Here is a 21,613-nt window from a genome sequence, read left to right on the forward strand (position 1 = left end):
TGCCCATGTACTGGGCGATGTCAGTGCACGTTCAAGAACACCGGGTGGTTGAAATTTTCGGAGCCCTCCACTACGGCGTCCCTCGTAATCATATCGTGGTCTTGGGACATAAAACCCCAGATATGATTATTATCTGCTCGCAACCACAAAATGGCGTCGAGCAATGTTTATTTGTCACTTATTGGTGGGAGGAAATTGGTTAACTCAGTCTGCGTGCCAATTAGAACACCTTGCTTACTTTTGCTTTAATGCTATGCCCATGATTGCATGCATAATAAGCTTAGCAATCCAGTTCGTGGACCCTTTCTCTCTCTCTCTCTCCCCTGAGAGACGATAGCCAATCACCTTCAGCATAAAGGACACCCATTCTTTTGGCGGCTTGCAGGAAATTTACTCCACTTCTTGGAAGGCGCGTTCTCTCGCTGTCGGGGCAGTTGTACCTCAGCTCTCATCGCTCTCCCTTTGTAGCGAGGCAGCGAGATGCCTCGCTGTGAATACGTATTTCTTGCCTCCGCTAAACCGTGCTCCCATCATAGCAGTACCTGTGCACGTGATGACTTAAGGTGAAATGGAAACGAGTGCAAACACAAGGACAGAAGGAGAAACGAACAACACGCGTGATTGTGTTGTTCGTTGCTTCTTCTCCGCCTGCGTTTGCGCTGGTTTCCATTCCTCAATGAACCAAATTCAACTAGCCCAATTTGCAATCTTAATAACTTGTTGTAACAGTAGCCATAACAGCAACCAATAACAAGTACCCGTGATCGTGTACATAATAGTCTTGTCATTTTGATGATAGTGTTGTTATTTCTTTTCTGTGACCAAAGCTATCGTTGATGGTTGACCTAAGGCACGTTAATCTTTTAAAACCGTTGATCTTTTTTGTTTTGTTTTTTTTTCATGTAATTCAATACAGACGTGTGGCAGTCATTCTGAATAGTTTCCATATTGTGAGGGCAAGTTACAGTTTGCGTGGCACTTCTTGGATGAATAGACTTAAAAGGCTTGGAGTAGCACATGAATGTCACAGTCTTCTTTATGGTTTCACATTCATCTGCCATCCATCGAAAGCTGCTTTTTGAAATAGTGCCGGCAACTCGTTCAGGCTTTGGGCAAGGCGCAAGTGTGTGTCTACTGCAGTTTTTTTTTTTCTCAAGCGGACTCCTGCTTTTGTTCTGCTTACATTCATGCTTAACCTCGGTACTATAACACTCTATAAAGCAGTTGCACTCTTTGGGGCTTCTTTTTGTCACGCACTTTAGGACAAAAAAAAAGGCATATTAGGGGCGTCCTTCTGCCACTCAAGGGTAATTGTCTATCTCGCGTGACTCTCCAAAGAGTGTGAATGTTTCAGAGTTGAGGGTGTGCATGCGACCATTTTGCTGCATGTGGTGTTTTTTTTTTCTTTTAATTTCTTGGTTTTGGCAATGCCTTCCTGCTGCATGCGTGCTTATTGTGGCTTTTTTTTTTTTCACACTTCCCCGTGGTGTGCTGTGCGCTTCATTTGCTTTTATCAGAAGGGGACAGTTCATCAAAGGAATTTTAGAACGACAGGGCAACATTGTTTACGCTCCTATCACTTCCCCATGAATATAGAGAACCCATTCGAAAGTCGAGCCGGGCCCTGTTCTCAATGCCTTGATAAGCATAATTAGTCTCCGTCGTCTACTCTTATATCATAGTTTCAGAAAAGAATGAGATATTATTGGCCCTCTTCTAGGACATGTGGCCCTCAATATGAGCTCATGTGAGTAAGCTCCTGATCTTAGATATTGATTGACTTTAGCTTCTGTTAGCGTTATGATAAATATATTCTGATCCGCGTTCCAGGTATTGTGAAATTAGCAGCTACGCCTAATGTGAAGCAATGCATCAGTTTTGACGCAGACCACTAGCTGGCAATGTACCGGCCTTCTAAATATTGGAGTAACCGAACGGAGGCTGAGGTGGGGAAAATACTCATAGGAGCAGTCGAGGATACAAAGTAATGATGTAAGGAAACCAATAGTTGATCATGGGCAGGTGATTGCTGACACGATATTTAGTCCTTGACGTTGATGATTGCAATAACGAGACCTTGATATCAAAGGCCAGTGAAACACAGGCACACCACTTCAGAGGCAGGTCAAATGCCAGAGTACATTAGCTAGCGTTGTACTGTAACATTAAGAGAGAAGAAAGCTTGCTGCTATCATTGTTTTAAGTTGTGATGGAGACATTTCATTTCGTAAAGAAGGGAGAAGCGAGGTGATGAGTAATGAAGTTTCAAGCTCATTACATTAACTTTTGTTTTCTTCACTTTTCATCGACGACCCTTGCCTCACCCCCAGAATGATCCTTTTTGAATTAAGAAACGCGAAAAAAAAGCGACAAGAAAGCACCAAAGCAGCAGAAAGGACATGTGTGCATAGCTCTTCCCAAGCACCTACAAATTTTTTTTTCCTTTTTTTTACGCCCACTCCCACCTCTCCCTCACTGTCTGGTGTCGTCCCGCTCCCTTGCCCTTTTCCTTTTCTTTTTTTTTATACCTCGTTCGTTTTGTACCTCTCCCTCCCTTATCCCCACTTGGCGTTGTGTTGCCCCCCTGCTTGCCCTCTCCCTCCCTCCTCCTCCCCGGCTGTGGCTGCTTCCTCTGTGGGATGCGGTGTTGCGCGCGCTCACACGCGATGCTGCGGCCATCCCCCCCATGTAGTGCACCCAACCGCGCTCCCCGATCAGCCCTTGCCTCCCTCTTGCCTGGTACTGACAGCCGAACGCCACTTGTCCGCCCCGGTCACTAACCCAGGTGAGAGTGCGCACCCCTCTGCTTCACCCTCTCCCATCCTCCTCTCCACACCCTCTCTGTAGGTGACCTGCTCGAGCCACCACGCTCGAGTGACCGGCCACTCTTTAGGAAGTGGTGGCAATGTTGAAATTGTGATTCATTTGTTTGTCTTATTTATTTGTATGTTTATGTATTTAGCATACCTCACGGGCTCTGGTTAGAGCATAAGGTAAGGGGGTCGTGCAATGAAGTAGGGGTAAAAAGAATGAAAACATAAACTGCGCAACTATACAAATTGGATACAGCATAACAGCAATGATATTAATAACAATGATAAAATGCTATAATTTTAAAGAAGATGCAGTCACTCACAAAATGTACATTGATTTTGGAAATGCCTAACAATGATGCTAGGTGTAATGAGACTCTAGATGTTTGTGGAACGTATTATTTTATTGTTAGCCACAGCAGTGATCCCATTGGGAAAAATCATTCTGCATTGAGACTGCTTGTGGCTAAACAGATATTTTGATGACGAAAAGTCATCGGGTCAGGATTAGTTGTACGCCAGAGGAAGAATGGACGTCTTGGAAATGTGACAGCCTGCTGTTTGCGAATACAGCCAAGCCGCCCTGTCCTGTCTTTCAGCATCACTGAAGACAAAAGATGTGCTAGTGCACTGCCAAGGTACTGGTACTGCCAAGGCACTGCCAAAGGCAGAAATAGAGATCGGGGTCTAAGTTTCATGACGATGCCTTTTCCTATGCTAATGCTGTTTTGGTGCTTTTCATATTTATTCAGTGGTCAGAGTGACGAACCACCAGCTTCGTCATCGGCATCAGCTGGCCATGAGCGATTGATTCCAACACTAGGTTGGAATCAAGCGGAACGTATTGCTAAAAAATAGTGGCCCATGTTGTTGCCTCATTTCCGTCAATCTTCTTTAGATGCGCTCGTGTCCTTCGTAATACAAGCAATGATATAATATGCCATGCAACGCCGATGCAACGAATGATAATTAATGGCAAAGTTAACGAGAAAATTGTCTTGCTGTTAACATACCTTAACTACATACGTTCAACAAATTTCACACACACTCAAGATATTTTAGTGTCACACACAACTTCATTATAAAAATCCTATGATTGACATTCATTCTTCCTTTGGCGATGGGAATCTTCAGATCTAGTTTCATGTTTTATGGCGCAAGATACATGTAAAGTTTAGTATAGTTTGTCGAGATTTGCGACTAGCAGCATTGAGGGCTAACCTTCAGCAAGAAAAGAGAGAACACTGTAGGCTTGTGTTTCAAGCCAGTAATATTCCTTGCATGTGCTTGTATAATCGAAAGAAGTTCTGTGAGTGGGATACTCGAACAGGAGAACAGCATAAGAAATAGCTGTGAGTGAGGTTCTGATTTATGCATTTGCAAAAGTCACTATTTCAATGCAAGTCAAGTTGTTGCATTCATACTGGTGAAAATTGTAGGTACCTGGCACATTGATTAGTGCATTCCTTCTGACATTTCATAAATGAATGTGATTCATGTGCTGTCAGCAATCAAAGGTTTGGAGACCTCAGCAACAGGAAAACATTTGTTCTAGCATAGCTTCACAATGCAGAACAGCTTCAATGCATTGCTTTGGTCAAACATGCAGATTAAGGCTGCACTGCTTGATAACGCAGGTCTGCCCTGGCACTAAAGAAAGAAAAGTTTTAAGTGACTTCATTGGTCTCTAAACCTTTCCTCTTGACTGTATACTTTATTTGAATGTGTATGGGACGCAAACTTTTGTTATCAAAGACGTAAGCATGGTGGTAGTCGGCGGCGACCATCTTTTCTATTGCGATAGGAATTGTATGGACAGCCTCGACGGGTTTTTGCCGTCGCCGTCATGTCCCTCTCGTATGAAGTCAAAGTTGATAAGATCCCCCGCTCATCGTATGTTCTACCGTGGGTAAAAGCGCGCGAGCGGGGGCGACGAACGCGGCCGAAGCAGAGATCAAACGAGCCGGCCCATTTCCGTCGCTCGGAGGGTGCATGCGATAACATCACCCCGCTCTGGGAGGCCTGCCGTCGAAGCAGACAGGAAACGCCCCGCCCGTCTTTAACGACCATGAAAAGATGCGAGGAGGGGGAGGGTGTCGCGCGAGCAGCACTTTGAACTTTGAATTTAAGAGCGGGGCTGCGATCACTGGCACGCGTGCTATCTCGACAGCCATCACAGCGGGCGGCTCGTATACCCTTCTACGTGCTGCGCTCTCAATGCGAAGTGACTATGCATCTCTCCCTGCAGCGGCCGTATTCTCTTACACCAGCGTTACGCGAGATCGGATACAAAACAGTTAGCTGCCAGCCTCACTTCATATAACACTACAATTTGTTGCTATCGCAATTCATTGCTTCGCCCTTGCGGTGAAACTGTGACTTTTTTTCTTGTCTGTCTGCCCCTGGTGGTGCTAGTTGTAGGTGCGATGCACAGCCTTGAAGGCTACTTCACACAATTAACAAGTTTTTTTTATGCATCACATTAGTTCAGTGGGACATTGCCCATTGTCAGCTAATGCAGCTAAGGCCGGACACTCTGATGTCCTGCCTTTCCTGTTGATGTGAGTGCATGTCTTGGGTTCTTTTTTCAGGAAAGTTGTCATAGCTTAGCTTGCGCTTTTAGTAGTAGTAGTAAGCACCCGCATAAAACTCCTAACAAGTCCATTAGCTGAGCCGGCAGGTCACGGGATCTTGCCTTGACCAATCTGGTGTAAGCGTGCGCATTTCAAATTTAGCAGCGGGTTCACGGCATCACGAGGCATCTGCTGAAATGCCATTGGCTGAGCCTCCAGGTCATTTGATGTCGCTTCGAGGAATCGGGTGTAAGCATGCGCATTTCAAATCTAGCAGTGGATCCACGGCATCACGTGATCTCGCTAGCCAATCGTATAGACTCACGCGTATAGATGTCACTGTATCGAATACGCAGCGTTGCAAGTTCATAAAGTGGAGGCCAAGCGGCAGCGGACAGCCAGCAATCCTGAACTGTGAGCTCGCAAAGCTGATAGTTCGCCAGTGGAGAGCTAAAGCTCCAAAACGCGAACTCGCGAAGCCGAGGCAACACAGTAAAGAAGGGGTTGACGCCACTACTGAGGGCAGCAGGGGCCACTGCAAGGAATGCCGCAAGGGCATTCCTTGCAGAATCATTGTGCATAGACAGCTTCACTCTATGACCATCTTCACGGAGTGGATATGGCTGTACATTTTTTTTGGCACTACAGTGTATGTGTGCACACTGTGTTCTCGCTTTTTGAACCACGAGTTTGCTTGGAACTCCGACACTTGGCCGATGAATGCAGCTGTTCGTTCTTTCTTTTCTCTTTCTGTTTTCGTTTCCCAATGCAGGCATCAACCCCATGGTAGTGCAGAACCTGGCAGCGCTAGCGGCAGCCGGCAGCGGAAACAACTCTGCCGGCATTCCGGGGCTCTCGGCGGCGGGTGAGCTCCGTGCCATTCCTGGTGTTCTTTTCTTGCCTTGATAGTAGGAGCTTCGCAAAGCTGTGAGCAGCTAGCCGTGGCTGAACACTCGTTGCACTGTTGGGGGGGGGAATTGCCAGAAACACCACGCGAGTGGCAGGAAATGCTATGCTGTCTCTGTAGGACACCTTTTCATAGGTCTAACAAGCAAGAACTTTATACAGGACAAGAAGAAAGTTAGACGCAGGGCAAGCTTGATTTTTACATTTTTTTAAATTTTCCTTCTTGTTTATGCACTAGAACAACTAGCAAATGAATTTCAGCAGATTTTCTATTTTAAAATTTTACTCGTTGTAGCACGGTAGTGGTGTCACTGATATGTACGTGTATTCACATTATTTTCTATTTAAAAACATCATTGTGTTCAATCAAGCATGGCTCCACTCCTACCAGTTTTCCTTCTTTTGTCCCATCTGAGGTGTGCACTTGTTGGAACCTCCAAGCTTAGGTCTTTCTTTTGTGATCAGCTCACTTTATATTTTACAACCATAGCCCAACTCATTAATCATTGCATATTTTAATTAATATATATTATGCACTTCTATAGGAATTGATTTTAGGCCTCCATACAGCCATGTTACATCTATCCATTGTGATTCATTGGTTATAGATAACATCACTTATAGTCACTGTGCTCTTGGGTCATATCTGGCCTTTGCATCTGTAAACAGCATATCACCATCAAACCTGCATGCACGAGCAAACTGTGCCAGCAACATGTCCTGTTAAACTCGCACATGGGGGCATACGAGCATCTGTCGTCTCCGTCAAGCCTGGCTGCTCTTAGAGTAATCAGAAAACGTCATCAAACAACCATTGCTACTCACTACGCCACCTACAGAGCGGTATATAAGAAGCTACAAGATGGTGCCCTAAACACCACTTAGCTGGGAACCTCCATAGCATGTAGTCCTACTGCCTGTAATGAACCCATAAGTTCTTTGTTCGCTACCTCAAGTGCTAGGCTGCCTTCTTTCCACGACTGCAACTGCTAAGTGAACAACAGTCCAATTTTTTTGTAGATATGTGCAATTGCTCGTAATTTTGTTTCTCTGTGTCCCCATGCACTGAGTGTCTCCTGAGGCATTTGCTGTTCCTGCGTGTGTCAATATCCCTTTCAGTCACGAATTATGATGCACTGTCTGCAAATGCATCAAATTTGCATGGCATGATTTCAAGGCACTCAGTATTACATTCCAGGAAATAAAATGAAGGAATGTGTTGTTTTGTGTGAGTTTCAGCAATTAATGTTAATTAGCACGTAATTAAATATCTAATTATTCTGCAATCAGTCAGCTTCAATTCTTGCATAAAAGGAATCAACTATTAGGCCTGAAATGCATGCACAGTTTGTTTTTTGGTTGTATGCTTTTCGAGCGAAGAAAAAAAATACTCTTGACGTCAGTCCTGGGACGTCGCACGTCGAACGATCGTCGAACATGGTAGTGTCTCTAGCAAAGTGATCATCTGCAGCAATAAACAGCATAATGAAGTTAAATAACCGCTAGTCGTCCACTCAGAGAGCCTGCACGAATGTGCACACTAAGTTTCAGGTCATTTGAAAAAACACGCGGCGCGTGATGCGACTCCGAAGTTGATGTGTACAAATGTACACACCGTGACTGAAAGGGATATGGCAAACTGCTCCCCCCCCCCTCACCCCCATCTCTGCATCACACCCCTTTGTATGAGTGGCCAATGCCGTTGCATTGCCCTCCACCATTATCATGTCTGTGTTGAAGCACTGCTGCTCTGGGCTGTAGCCGTAATACGCATATTCTCGTGTATAACCCGTGCCCTCAGCCACGATTCGCAGAAATTATTCTAAAAATGATCCCTGCATATAGCTGTGAAACTAGCTTTCTTGCATAGCTTTGAAGCACTGCCGTGAAGCCATCTTTGCAGACCTGAATTTGTGTTTTTGTCAACTTTAGCTCCAAATTTCTAAATTTCTAAGCTCAGTGGTAGAGCATCGGACGTGTTATTCGAAGGTCGCAGGTTCGGTCCCTGCCGGTGGCAGGTTATCTTTTCGTCCACTTTACTTTCTTCATATTTATCTTCTAAATACTACAAATAACACCCCCTATACTTTCCTTGGCGTTATTGTCTGTTAGTTCTCATTAATATTGTGTGTAACAAAGAAAACGAGCCCTTAAGAGTCACCTTCTTTCCTAAATTTTGTTTTGCGGGTTATACGTGAGAAAGTACTGTACCCTCCTTCCCACTGAGCTGGTAACGTCACTGGGGCTTGTCTGAAAAGAAAGTGAAGACAACGGAACGGAATTAGTTATGAATTCTGTAGACAGTACAAACGCCTTACTCATGGCGGAAGGCTACTTTTGGGGAGCAGCCATCAACATTTGATCATCTCATGTGGTCACATTACCTCCAGTCTTCTTCACCATCCTTTACCCTCTTGCAATTCCTTTTCTTTTGTTGTGGTTAACCAGTTTGTGGGCATGCCCTTTTAATTAATTACTCTCAATAAGCCTGTGAAAAGCTAGAATAGGGAGAAAGGTACGTGACACGTCAGTGACACTGGAAACACAAGTCCTAGTGTTTTCTACGTCTTTGTATACGGCAGCCTCATACGTTTCGCACTTTTTCAACGTTTTAATATGTACCAACTAGCACGGACTTTTGTCCTAGCCTTTCCTGTCGGTTTAATCTTTTTTTTTTGGTCAACTCAAAGTGACGTGCATACCTTATACTAAAATTTAATTTGGGATATGTATGTTATTTTCAGTTTATCTTTTACATGCGCATCTACATGTTAACAATTGTTGTCTGCACATATTCGCATATAGCCGCATAAAGTGAATAGTGTGAGATTGGCAAAAAAAAATAATGGAAGGTGCTAGACAGTTTGCATCATGTTTACACACGAGCACATGTCATGAGTAGCAGTCTTTCCGTTTTTTCTTTTTCTCACAAAGCTCTTGTTAGGTACACTTTCTGCATTTCAAGGGACACAACGGCGCTGAGGTTCATGATGAGCTGGTGACATCAAACGTTGACTATTACCTTATAATGCCACTGATTATTATCGTGCATGTCTGTTCCCTAGGTACTGATTATCCAGACTATACAAGCATTCAAAAGGACATTCTCTAGCATTAGTTGATGCGGTCTACTCAACATAGTCTACGGGCGCGAAACGGGCATAAAAAAGACGAGCACGCACAGGAATTGGTAACTGTGAACCTATTAATTGTTTGAAACCTTGAAGCTGTGGAAAAGGCACAGCGTATGTGCACTTGTGTTGTTGTGACTTGTTCGAGCTTTGATACTTTTATCACAACTCATGTTGTGACATATTGGACCTTTGATACCCAGTGATGTCGCAACATGTGCTTCATGTGTTGCATGTGCACAAAAGTGACGCATATGTTCTGCACCTTAAATATTTGGAAAAATTTAACCTGCTGGTAGTTGGCACTTTGTGCATGCTTGTTTGGCGTCTATTGTGCACTCATAAACTACTATAAGCGCTCCTAGCATGGAGCATACATGTGTACAAAAGATTAAAATGATGGTTATTGAGCTGTAAGTATTTCATAGGAGCTATTAATTATGACAGTCAAGGAAATGAATTGTTTGCTGTGGATTATTCTAAGACGCAAGTATCTTTAAAAATTCAGGAGTTGTTCAGTTGTATGAATACAACTGATGAGTGAAGCTCCATAGAAATGGGACGCAAACGACTGTGCACGTTTTCAAACTGTTTATTTGCGCCACACACCTTGCTTTCTCCGCAACACGCGCCTCGTGTTTTTTTTTTGTTTTTTTGCGCCACGCGCGGACTGCCACCCGCACTCATTGTCTATTTGCGCCGGCACCGGGTGGGGAGAGCGTCTGCTACTACTTTCGACAAAGCGCCCGTAGTGCACTAGAATGATGGTTGTTATTTCACAAGCCGCAATAAAGGTGGTGAAAGTGAAGACAACCATTATAACCAGTTGTGCAAGGAGCTTATGTCTTTTAACCTCAAATTTCTGATGCGCTAGAACCAAACCTCTCAAGGCCTAAACATTTCCTTTGAAATCACCAGTCACTGCAACCCAATGTGATGCTTAAGAGAACGGAGCTTCAACGGCGACAGCGGGTTGCGGACCTAAGGAGCGTCGCTCCAAAAAAATAATCATAACTGTGCCAATAAGCAGGTGACATCAATCTGGTGGGCTTAGCTTTTGCGGGAAACAAGAAATATACAAGGACATACCATGGGTAGGGAAAAAAAGTTGAAAAAATAGTTCCGTCAAAGGGCATCCTGTTTCATGTTTTCTCACTGATGAGAAATGCAATATATAGGCACTTGTGGACAGGCTGGAGCCCTTTAAATTTGGTGTGAAAAAGTGCAGTGTTGTTGGAGAGAAAACAATGGCTCAATGTAATTCTTAACTTTAAGTTAAAGACCAGAAGGACAGCATGATGTCAGTATAGTGTTTGTAGAGGGATGGGGGTGGGTGGTTGATCTGCACAGCATGTACACAATTCACAAATACTCATATTGGAAAGCAATCAAAGTCATTTTCGATTGACGAACAGCTCATTTGCTTCAGACATTGATGTGTAAACTGCATTGTGACATGAGACATCCAACACAGGCTATGCTCACTTGATATATGATATCATATTGTTACGGGGTCATGAAGTCAACGAAGGCAGCAGTCGGCGTGTCCAAGATGAAACACTTTATTTGGCCGAACTTGTGGCCGGGAAACGAAAAGGCAAACTACAGCAATACACACTGCACACTGATAGCGGCGAACAGAGGGTCGGCCGTCTATAATCTGCTCTGCGGTAAGGCCCGTCGCCATTTATACATTTAGCATTGAACATTCGAGCCTTATCGCTGGTGGCCTGTTAGTTCAAGAATAATCTCAACTGTTCGCGTTTTCACGCTCAAGCCTATAAGAAGATTCTAAGAGAATCTGGAAGGTTCCCAGACATTAGGGCGCAGCTTGCGCAAGGCGGCGGCTATGCGTGCAACGGACTAGTTACATAAAAATGACAAAAAGAAGCGCGCGTGGCAGTATCAGTGTTTGATCACATATTTCCTGTTATTTATTCTTTCATGAAATCGTGCACAGTGGTCTGAAGGCACGACAATTTGCTCATGGGAAGGATCCTTTCAAGAGAGCACGAACCTTAATTACCGAGGCAGTTAGCCTGACTTAAAGCTGCAAATACAGACACTTAGTTTGTAAAAAATAAACACCTGTGGTGATTTGTGCAAGCCATTGTTATTTTAGTTATTGCTTGCCTTCAAGAGAATCGATTTTTTTGCTTATTTCATGACTGCGTACTTAGCGTGTTGGCACGTCCTCATTTTTCTCTGTTTCAAGAGAAATGGAGCATTGGTATACCCGTAAAGGTAGACAAAGATTGAAATCAGTAGAAGGAATTCAACAGGTTTGAACATACCACTCCAATAATGACACCTATTATTTCCTTTAGTTCTATTTTTTGCTACAGGAACTACAAATGCTATGAGCATGGACATATCTCTCATGTTCCATTATATTCAGCCAGTGTATTGTAAGAACATGTTTAAAGGGCCCCTCACAAGGTTCAAGCATTGCAAAGAAACAAGTGCATTGTGTCTATCAGTCTTTAGCAACCATGTCTGCATAGGAGGAAATGACTGCATGTCATGAAGATCATCAAAATTTTATACAGAAGTCCACATGTCCTTACATTTGAGGGGCCGTGCTTTGAGAGGGAGCGGAAATCGCACACTCTGTTGCTCTACACGACAGATACTGCTTGGGATGTCACTGACCATGGTCCAAAGAGGAGCATATAATGCCACTACTTGGGAATGTGTCGTGACACGAGATAGAAAGAGAGGAAAAAATGGAGGAGGGGCTTGTCACATGAACATGACACCCTTACCTGAGGCCCTCCCGTGATGATTAATTTCCCATGATTCATTTCCTTGGCACATTTTCTTGATGCCCTTCTCTGACATGCTCCTATGACACGCACCCACATGCACCCCCTTGACGCCCTCCCACGACGTGTTTCCTTCTCCCAAGACGCCCTCCCTTGACACGTTCCCTTGATGCCCTCTCATGACACGGTCCCATGATGCATTCCCTTGATACACTTTCTTGATGCCTTCCCCTCACATGCTCCCAGGACACGCTCTCTTAACACCCTCCCACGACGCATGGCCTTCTCCCATGACGCCCTCCCTTGACATGTTCCCTTGACGTCCTCCCATTAAGCGCTCCCATGCTGCTTTCCCTTGACACATTTCCTTGATGCCCTACCCTGACACGCTCCAATCACGCACTCTCTTGACACCCTCCCGGGACTCATTCCCTTCTCCCACAATGCCCTCCCTTGACAAATTTTCATGAATTGCTCCCATGACACAGTCCCATGACGCAGTCTCATGACACGCTCCCATGACGCATCCCCATGACGCCCTCCTTTCACATGCTTTCTTGGTACCCTCCCATGACATGCTGCCATGATGTGCTCCCGTGACATGCACATAGGAAAACAAAGTGAAAGCACACTGTACACAACTCCTGTAGGTAGGAACTGCTTTCAAAAAATTTGTTGATAAAACTCCAATGCTGTCCTGAGGCGGCAACTTACGGCAGCCTGTAACTAAAATGTGCAATGGCACCTGGTGAGGGGCCTTATGCTTATTAATGCTCATTTCAGTTTAATAACTGCGCCTCCTATGTGTGCCAAAGTGTTAACCACTGCTTCATTACTAGGCATGATTTTTAGATGCCAAAGCTTGGGGCTTCTAAATTGTCATGATATTACCCTTGGAACTCCAGCGTTTCTCATTTTTGGAAACTTTTTTTTTTCTGTAACGCTGGTTCTCTTCCCCTATTTAAATACTAGGCTTGTATACACACGTGAAGTTTTAAAGGTATGACGAAAGGAAACCGAACCCTAACCTCACTTCTTTTAGTTCAAAGTATGCTTTATTTTTATAGTATTTTGTTTTATCTAATGGCACGGGATTGGTGGAATTGCAGTCATTTTCGTTTTTTCTGATTCTCTTATGTTTTCTTGAATCTGTTAACACATTGTTTCCTTCTTTTTTTTTCTCCCTCCTTTTTCCCCCCCGTTCTGGCTACCTGCTCTTGTCTGTGTTTCCTCCTTTGGACCATGGTTGATGGCAAAACGAATGCATACGTACACACGCAAAATAATTTGCGAACTTATAAAAAAAAAACGCTGAAAAACGAAACGCTGCTCAAAAACAAAAGCAGTCCTCAGCAGGCGCAGTTCGGCAGGTGAGGAAGCGTCCGCAAGACCACTTCTCTCAACGCGTGTGGAAAACGATCGTGTTGTGTTGTCGTTTCGTTATGTGGCTTGTGTTTGTGTTGTTTCTGTTGTGTCTGTGTGTGTGTGTGTGCCTTCACCCAGAGCCTCACGACGTCATGTGACAGTTTTGTGGTTGTCACTTGCCCATGAGCTTGCTCTCACAAGCTTTGAGCACTTGCTTCATGAGTGTGCATCTGCTTCTCTTAGGAGGAAACCATGATTAGTAGTAGTAGTAGTAGTAGTAGTAGTAGTAGTAGTAGTAGTAGTAGTAGTAGTAGTAGTAGTAGTAGTAGTAGTAGTAGTAGTAGTAGTAGTAGTAGTAGTAGTAGTGTATTTGGGAAGTGGGCGGTGTTTCATATCAATCAGCACAGTGGTGGGGAGAACTGAGCTCCAAAAAATACATAAAAATAACAGGAGTGAGATTAAAAGCAATGGGAATGTATAGATAGAATAAAAAAAAAAAGAAAGGAAAAGGGTCGGTGAAGTCTGAAGCAGTGGTATTTTGTGAAGAAAAGCTATGAGAACATGAAGCAAGTGTCTTAACATCAAACTAGCTGCTAGAAGTTTGAAATGGCTTCTCAATTAGATATGCCGGCAGCTGAAATACAGAGGCCGTGATCAGCAGATAGAATTTGTGTTGTGAGAAAAAAAACTATTCATATAGAAATGCAGTCGTAGCTGTCTCGCTTTCCTTTAGAAATGCCTAACTCTCCCGTAGTCACGACAGCGGCACACAAGAGGGATACAGATGAGAGACAATACAAAACCATTGTAAAAAAAAGCAGGACATTAGCAAAAACTTTGACAAAGTACAATGTTAGCAAATAAGTCAATAAATTGTTGTTGTTAGTACAGGCATGACAGATTTATCATAGCTTTCACTTCATAGGGAAAATTCAACCAGTATCACTTGACACAGTGACATATTGTTGCGCACGGTATTGCAGAATTGGAGCGGCTACGAATGTTATGATTACCAATCAGGTGGTCTCTTTCATACAGTTAGATACTAGTCTCCGCACATGAGCTGATGCAGTAGTGATTTGTTTTGGAGGGTTCCATTGAATACCAGTGGCTGTAGTTACTTATTAACCAGCATTAGTAAGGCGTTAGTAAGGACTCTGTGATCAGTCATGAAGATTTCTAGTGTAGGCCTCGTGGTAAGATGGCGGCTTCAAGAGCGCAACATTAGCCTGATGAAAGGTTTCTTGGTTGAATGAAGACATTTTGGTCAGGCAACTTTCCTTCATCCTGCCAAAAGCAGGTTCCCTGACCGAAATGCAGATTTCCGGCTGATAGTCTTCTTGTTGCACCGTTGTTAAGCGCTAACCTTTGATTTTCCCGTCTTCATTGCTGGAGCATCATAAGTTCACTGACATAGCGTTGTAAGGTGAATACGGTGAAAATGGGACTAGAGGTTTGGATGGTGTATGTGTCAGACTTGTGTATGCATCCATTGCATTACTGTACAGCTCTGAGAAAAAAAAATTGCTGGGAAATTCCCAAAGGGGAACTGTTGTGTGTGTGAAGCATTGGCTGCTTATGCAGTGGACTGGCAACGCTAGCTGGTAGTAGCGAACGTTAAGCAACATTTAGCACACATTAGCATGCATTTTGCACCAATTGGCCTCTCTCAACTCCTAAAGACTGTAATTTCTACCTGATGGAGTTTTCTTTAAAAATTAATGCTCTATCTAAAACTTCCTGTTGTGTCTGTGTTATTACATTAAAAGAAAGGAATACTGAAAGGAAGCATTAAATGTCTTGAAGCTATTAAAACATTCTATTGAAAGTCTGTTTTATTTAATTACCCCGTAAGAAGTTGTCTATTGAAAAGAAGTTAATGCCGAGCCTAATTTTTGAAATTTCAAGGTGATAGCCAATTCGATGTCACAGAGGCCACATTATTCTCGTATTTGGGCCATTTCAGTGGCGGTAAAAGCTTTCGATGCCTGCTAAGTTTAATCTCTGATGCTTCAGTGGTGTAGTTCATCTTTGAATGAAACAGTCAATTTCGAGCCAAAATCACGACCACACTGAAATACGAAGAAACACACAGACAGGACGTCTATGTGTTTCTTCCTATTTCAGTGTGGTCATGATTTTGGCGCGACATTGACTATTGTATTCAGACATGCACCAACTAGCCCAACAGCGAGTACTACTATAGTTTATCTTTATCAACATGTAACGTACCGCACAGTAACAGTATGTATAAGCAACAAAACAGGGAAGCTTGGAAGTTTCGGCACAGTTTCACGTGCAGTATGATAGTGCGAGACCTGTAGCTTGCCTGATCATCTTGTTTACTGAGGAGCGGCCACATTGCTATTTTAGCCTTTTGACTGCATGTGCATATACTTTTCGGACACCTGGGCAGCTATTTTGTATACGTTCTGTGACAGAATGGAGCGAAACGTCACAAGAGGATGAGAGGGAGCCGCACAGGATTGGTCAAAGCTCATCTGACAGTCAGACGTGAGAATAGCAACTGGAAAAGGCAGTGCTGTCAGTCATTTTGACAAAGAACGGGCACGGGCACCATTCCGTCCTGATAGAACGGGTACAGAACAGTCTCCGATCGACTTCGATTGGATCGAAACAGAAGCACTCAGGCTGGAGAATTTAATTAGGCTGCAATGCGCCTCGCTTAATCCAATCCCACGCCGACAGTTTGCGAAAATCGCAGCCAGCCCCGCACCACTGAATATCTCGGGAACTTGCAACACCACCTAGCGCCTAATGAAGACATCAACACAAATAAATTGTTAACGCTCTTCAATTTCAAGCTTTGAAAAACAATTCCTGCCAATATTGATGTTCAGCTATAATAATTCCTTATTTCTTCATGTGTTGAAAACATTTCTGAATTCCCTCGGCTCGCCTATTGGCCGTTTGTGCCCTCTTGTCCTCTCGCGACATTTGCTTCTGTTCTATCGCAGAACGCGTACACAATAGCTCCACTAGTGTTTTGCCAGGATAAGCACCATCCGTTGCGTTAGCATGTGCACCCTGTAGAATTGTGGTTATGTTTTCACGTTGCGTGTCACTCAACGCCTTCTCACATTTCTCATCCTCCTCTCCCCCCTCCTCTCATAGGAAATGTGTCTGGGAGCACATCAAGTGGCAATTCATCCCTGAGTGGCGTCAGCTCTTTGAGTCCAGTGTCCAGTATGGCCCTGGGTATGAGCACCAACTCGCTCACAACTATGGGCGCGCTCACTAACGTCAATGGGTGAGTCTTTCCACTGTGAGCACGATGGTCTAGTTTGTAATAGTGTTGCGGAGGAGCTACTCCACAGTGAGAAAACAAGGATGACGATTTGGCGCGAAGAGCATGCAACTCGTTCAGGCAACCAGCTTATTTATTAAAGCTGACAGCTGTGGAAGTTGGTAACGACAATTTCTTTTAAAGGGGCCCCTGCAACTGCCTTTTGAGCATGGTTGAAAATGCCGCCCATCAGTAGTCGAGGCTCCTGTAAACAAGTGAGCCAAATATTGCAGCACATGTAACAAAGAACTTAGTTACGTTTCAAAGATAGCTAGAAATCGCTCACTCTTCTCTCAGCAAATTCCACGATAGACGGGCCTTGACTACGTTGTAGGTGGGCCGAACTGTGTCACAGTCGGGAGGACATGGGCATTGGCTGATTTGATCAATTGTGTACGGCGTAGTTACTGTGGCCGCCACGGGGTGCCGCCAGCACACCCACACCACTTGTGGTCATGCCGTAAATGAGCAAACGTGAAGGTAAAAAAAAGTGGCTCAAGTTCATGACATGCACTGACCTAGCTTCTTGCCCTTTTGTCATGCAACCCCCCCCCCCTCCCTTCAGCACACATGTTGAGATAAAAAGGGAAAGAAAGCACGGAAAGCGTGCAACAAATCCACGTAACTCTGCTTGTACTTGTGACGGATTGTAAAGATTTTTGCATCAGTTGATTCACGAGGCAATGAGCTTCGATAGTGAGGTAATTTGATGATTAGTGTTGCAGGACCCCTTTAAAGGGACACTAAAGAGCAAAATGATTTTTCTCATATTAGTAAAGTACTCTTTCACGATACCAAAAACACCATGCTTGCTGCGAGAAGGCGCTTAGTAAGCGAGAAAACACGCAAAAACAGAATGTGGGTGGCGACGCCACCTTGAAGTTTCCGCACCATTCGCCGTGACATCACATGTTTTGACGGCGCCTATTAGGGAGTACGTAGTTCCTAATCAGTAAAAATGAAATACATTGTCCTCTTAGGGGGCCATAGACTTGGCATAGCAAGTTTGTGGAAATTTTGCTGAGCCATTGGCTCCAAAATACGATAAATACACTTTGAAATCCGTGATGTCACGCGGAGAGATTTCTGCGCGAAATTTAAAAATGAAACTTTGAACTTGATTTTCTCCTCTATTAATAAACCTATGATGGCGAAATTAGCGACATTAGAGTTCTCGGAGCACAATTTATCGATATGAACCGATTCATTGTTTCTCTTTAGTGTCCTTTAAGTGGCGCCACAATGTGGAGGAAGAATGCAGAACCTTCATATGCTATTCACAGTTTTGGTGGTATCCTGTTACTGTTTAAAAGAAATATATCTTGTTTATGGAGCATAACTAACCACCTGAAATGCGCCTTTGTTTAAGCTATTACATTGTTGTGTAAATGGGAGGGTGGGTGAATGGGTATGTGTAGGTGGGTGTGGAAGGGTGGACGAGTAAGTGTGTGTGTGTGTGTGCATGCGCACGTGGGTCATCGTTTGCTTGTACGGTCGTCACCGATGTGACCGTAAGCCTCTCTTCCCTCCTATGTACAGCGCTGGTGGTCTGACTGCCAACGGTCCGAGCCTGGATGCCCTGGCACAGGCCTATTCTGGTATGCAGCAGTATCCATGTGAGTGCTTCGTGTGTGTCCGCAGCATGGCTTCGCTAGCACACTGCATTGTCCCCAGACACTGGCACGGCACCGCTGTTGATTCGTCACTGCCAGGGTGGTCTTTCAAAGATGAGATACAGTGAACCCGCATATAACGAATTATTGTGTATATCGAACAGTTGTAAAATCCCCTTGAAATATATTCAATATATAAAATATTTTATATATCGAATTACCTATGTATATAGAACTTTTTTGTGATCCCCTTGAGATTGTATTTATCCGGGTGCGGACTGTAACTGGGGTTTAGAGGGTAGCCTTGTCCTGGGGACACCACTTTGAACACACAGGAAAAAAAGAATCATTTCATTTGGCACTCATTAAACAAAATTTTTCACAAGGTCTGGCTCTTTTGTAAGAGGTCTGACACAGACTTGGAGATATTTCAGATTCTTATTAATGTATTTAGTACACATAGCTGCTGATAGCAGCTTGACGACATCCGCAGTGCAACAGAGATGGCACGATGACATCATGATGACTCTGCGAGAGTGACCACGATAACTGTCATATGACAATTGTACAGCAGCAGTGATGAAGAAGGAGATGTGATGTCATGACAAGGACTCGCCGTTGACTCACGTGGCAGCGAAGAAGGCACGTTTGTTGAGTTGTATAGAAAATGACTGTTGCACTCAAAGTCGCACTTAACAAATACACTTGGCCGGAGGTTGACATCCAAGTTTGTCTCTATGACAAATAATTGCAGCTCTTTTAACTAAGAGCATTCTGTCACGTTCATTCTTTTAGCAACCACATAATCACCATGAGACCTTGAAATTCTGTAGTTCCTGTCTTGCCAGTGAGCTTCATATGCCAAATGTTATGTATAAATACTTATCTTTTTTTAGTTTTCCTATTTGAGCAATATGAAAAAACACTTTCAGCATTACACTTTAGCGTTATGGTCAGGCTTGGTTTCTTAGGAAATTGTTGCTTTTAAAAGTGACACTCGAAGTCAACCTCATGCAGGGGCTGTTTACTTGTGAGCTTCCTAAACCAGGCAGCAACGAATGGTATTGCAGTTCCATAAGCTTTTTATACCTGGACATCTCATGTATGCGTAATAAAGTTTATCCATCCATTCATCCATCCGCCCATACATCTCACGTATGCATGCTTGATTTGTAGAATGAACATGATTTTTTCTGGATTTGTTATTGCAGTATTTAACTTTAATGTAGTACCATCTAGAGTACTCAGTGTGGAAGATACATAGCTTGCAAACAGTCTACATATATACGATAGTATGTATCTAGAAATACTGCCTCAGAAACAGCTAAGGGATAAGTATGCTGGCTGCTCGCTTAATAAATGCTGTGTGTGTGTGTGCTGGGCTGCATGTTTGTGCTTTTCTAATACGGATTGGAACATGATCTATGTTTTTGCATGCACCCACACAAGAACATTCCATTTCATTGAAGTTATATTTCAGTGCAGTCTATCTTGGTGTCGGTTGGCCACTCTCGCGGTATTGAAGGGACTGAAAAATACTGGTTAAATTGTTAAGTATCGACAACGTATTACTTTGGAGGTTTTAAAATTAGCTATGGGTGTCCCTTAGGCCATTATTGTAGTCGGAAAGCAGTAATTAGGCACAGTACTGAAAATATGTAAATCAACAAAGACACGAGCCTAATTGAATTTTGTGCTAGCACCTAACTAGTTTCTGCCCAACTTGTGCACCTGTCATTTTGTAATTCAACACTAAACTAAACATTCTGATGCAGTCAGCCTTGTATACCCTTAAACATAAATGTCATCAAAGTTACAGCAACACTTGCGGCAAACTCATCCACCACATGTTTTAGTGCACACGATTTATGTGCATATCAAAAGTCTTGGAGAGGACAGTTGTTGGCATTTTAAATGTGCAGAATTGAGCAATGCAGCCATTTGGCTTGATGTGCTCTTTAGATGACTGATAGATAACGGAGGGGTTTAGTTGACCGACGCGCTCCTCAGACTTCTGTTACTGGCAGGTATTTTCTTCTTCTAAGCTTAGTTTCAGTGTAGAATTGTTACATTGGCCAGTGCTTACGCACATACTCTCAAACGATCTTCAACTCAAAGCTCTTCTCTTCACTCCTCTAGAGTCAAACACAGCGCCACCCCTCGATTGAAAAAGATGCCACACCTCTCAAGAATTGTCGTGGATGCATCTATGAGGCCCAGTGAATCACTTCTGTCAGGGAGTGGCACTGCTGTCAACATTTTATCTTGTGTAAATGTGAATCTTTAGGGGAGAAACATGTTAGAATATGCTCTCTGTAGACACAGGTACTATATAGGCCAGGGGTCTCAAACTCGCACCAGCTACTGGGTCGCAGTCACGAAATTTAGTCCCGCGAAGGGCCGGGACAGTGCAAAAGTGAGAAGCGGGAGGGGTTGGACGTAGCCATTTCAAAGTAGGCCTTTCCCAGTGTCTCATATCTGGGTCATTTTTGAAGGGGCTTTGGCGTTAGGATTTAGGAAACATATCAATACCGATTTCCACAATGACTAAAATCTAGACGCCGATCATGAAGCATACAGTTTTTGTTCCGCAGTCATGTTTCAACATAAGGTTACCGCATGGGGTGCCTTCGAAAAAAAATGCTTAGGACCAGACACGACTATGTGGCTTACCCGAAGTAAGCATAGTTAATCGCGATTGGCGAGAAAGAATGCCAGCTCCATTTAGCGGTGCAACAAACAGTGGCAAAGTCTTTAAAAAATTTAGCTTACTATTACGATACTGGCTAATGTGAATTCTAAGCGCAGCTTCTTGTTGGGGCAATGCCAGCTGTGTTTGAAGTTTTGGCTTTCCGCAGTTGTAGCAATGTAACATTCGTTACACGTTGCCACAGAAACTGCCAGCGCTCGTGTGCTACCCACACCACTCTGCTCGTTGTAGGTGTCGCGAACCAGAGCGAAACGCCGATAGCCCCATTACGACAAGCGAGGGCAGCCGCAGTGCAAGTGCCAGCCCTGCATAAGCACGACAGTTTGACCCAGGGGCCAGCTCGCTTGACGGAGGAAGAAAGTGAGGTTAGAGGCTAGTGGCTTGTGATATCGACAGACTCCGCATTCGCTCTCTTTCGTCCTCGTTGCTC

At 43.9% G+C, this 21,613-nt stretch overlaps 1 protein-coding gene across 22 annotated transcripts in view; it reads left to right on the top strand.

Annotated features, from left to right (window-relative positions):
- LOC119402024 (CUGBP Elav-like family member 2) overlaps positions 1–21,613 on the top strand; it is a 597,777-nt gene that overhangs the window by 554,769 nt on the left and 21,395 nt on the right. For 9 of the 22 annotated variants that reach the window (XM_037669081.2, XM_037669082.1, XM_037669080.2 and 6 more), the window contains 5 exons: positions 2,693–2,785; positions 6,159–6,251; positions 13,532–13,558; positions 16,689–16,824; positions 18,400–18,476. In XM_037669081.2, coding sequence (XP_037525009.1) covers positions 2,693–2,785; positions 6,159–6,251; positions 13,532–13,558; positions 16,689–16,824; positions 18,400–18,476 — 426 coding nt within the window. The remainder of the gene's footprint in view (positions 1–2,692; positions 2,786–6,158; positions 6,252–13,531; positions 13,559–16,688; positions 16,825–18,399; positions 18,477–21,613) is intronic. The other 13 variants (XM_037669078.2, XM_037669070.2, XM_049418473.1 and 10 more) reach the window with 6 other exon arrangements.

Source organism: Rhipicephalus sanguineus, chromosome 8 (genome assembly GCF_013339695.2).
Source record: "Rhipicephalus sanguineus isolate Rsan-2018 chromosome 8, BIME_Rsan_1.4, whole genome shotgun sequence".
In the NCBI taxonomy this organism is placed as follows: Eukaryota; Metazoa; Arthropoda; class Arachnida; order Ixodida; family Ixodidae; genus Rhipicephalus; species Rhipicephalus sanguineus.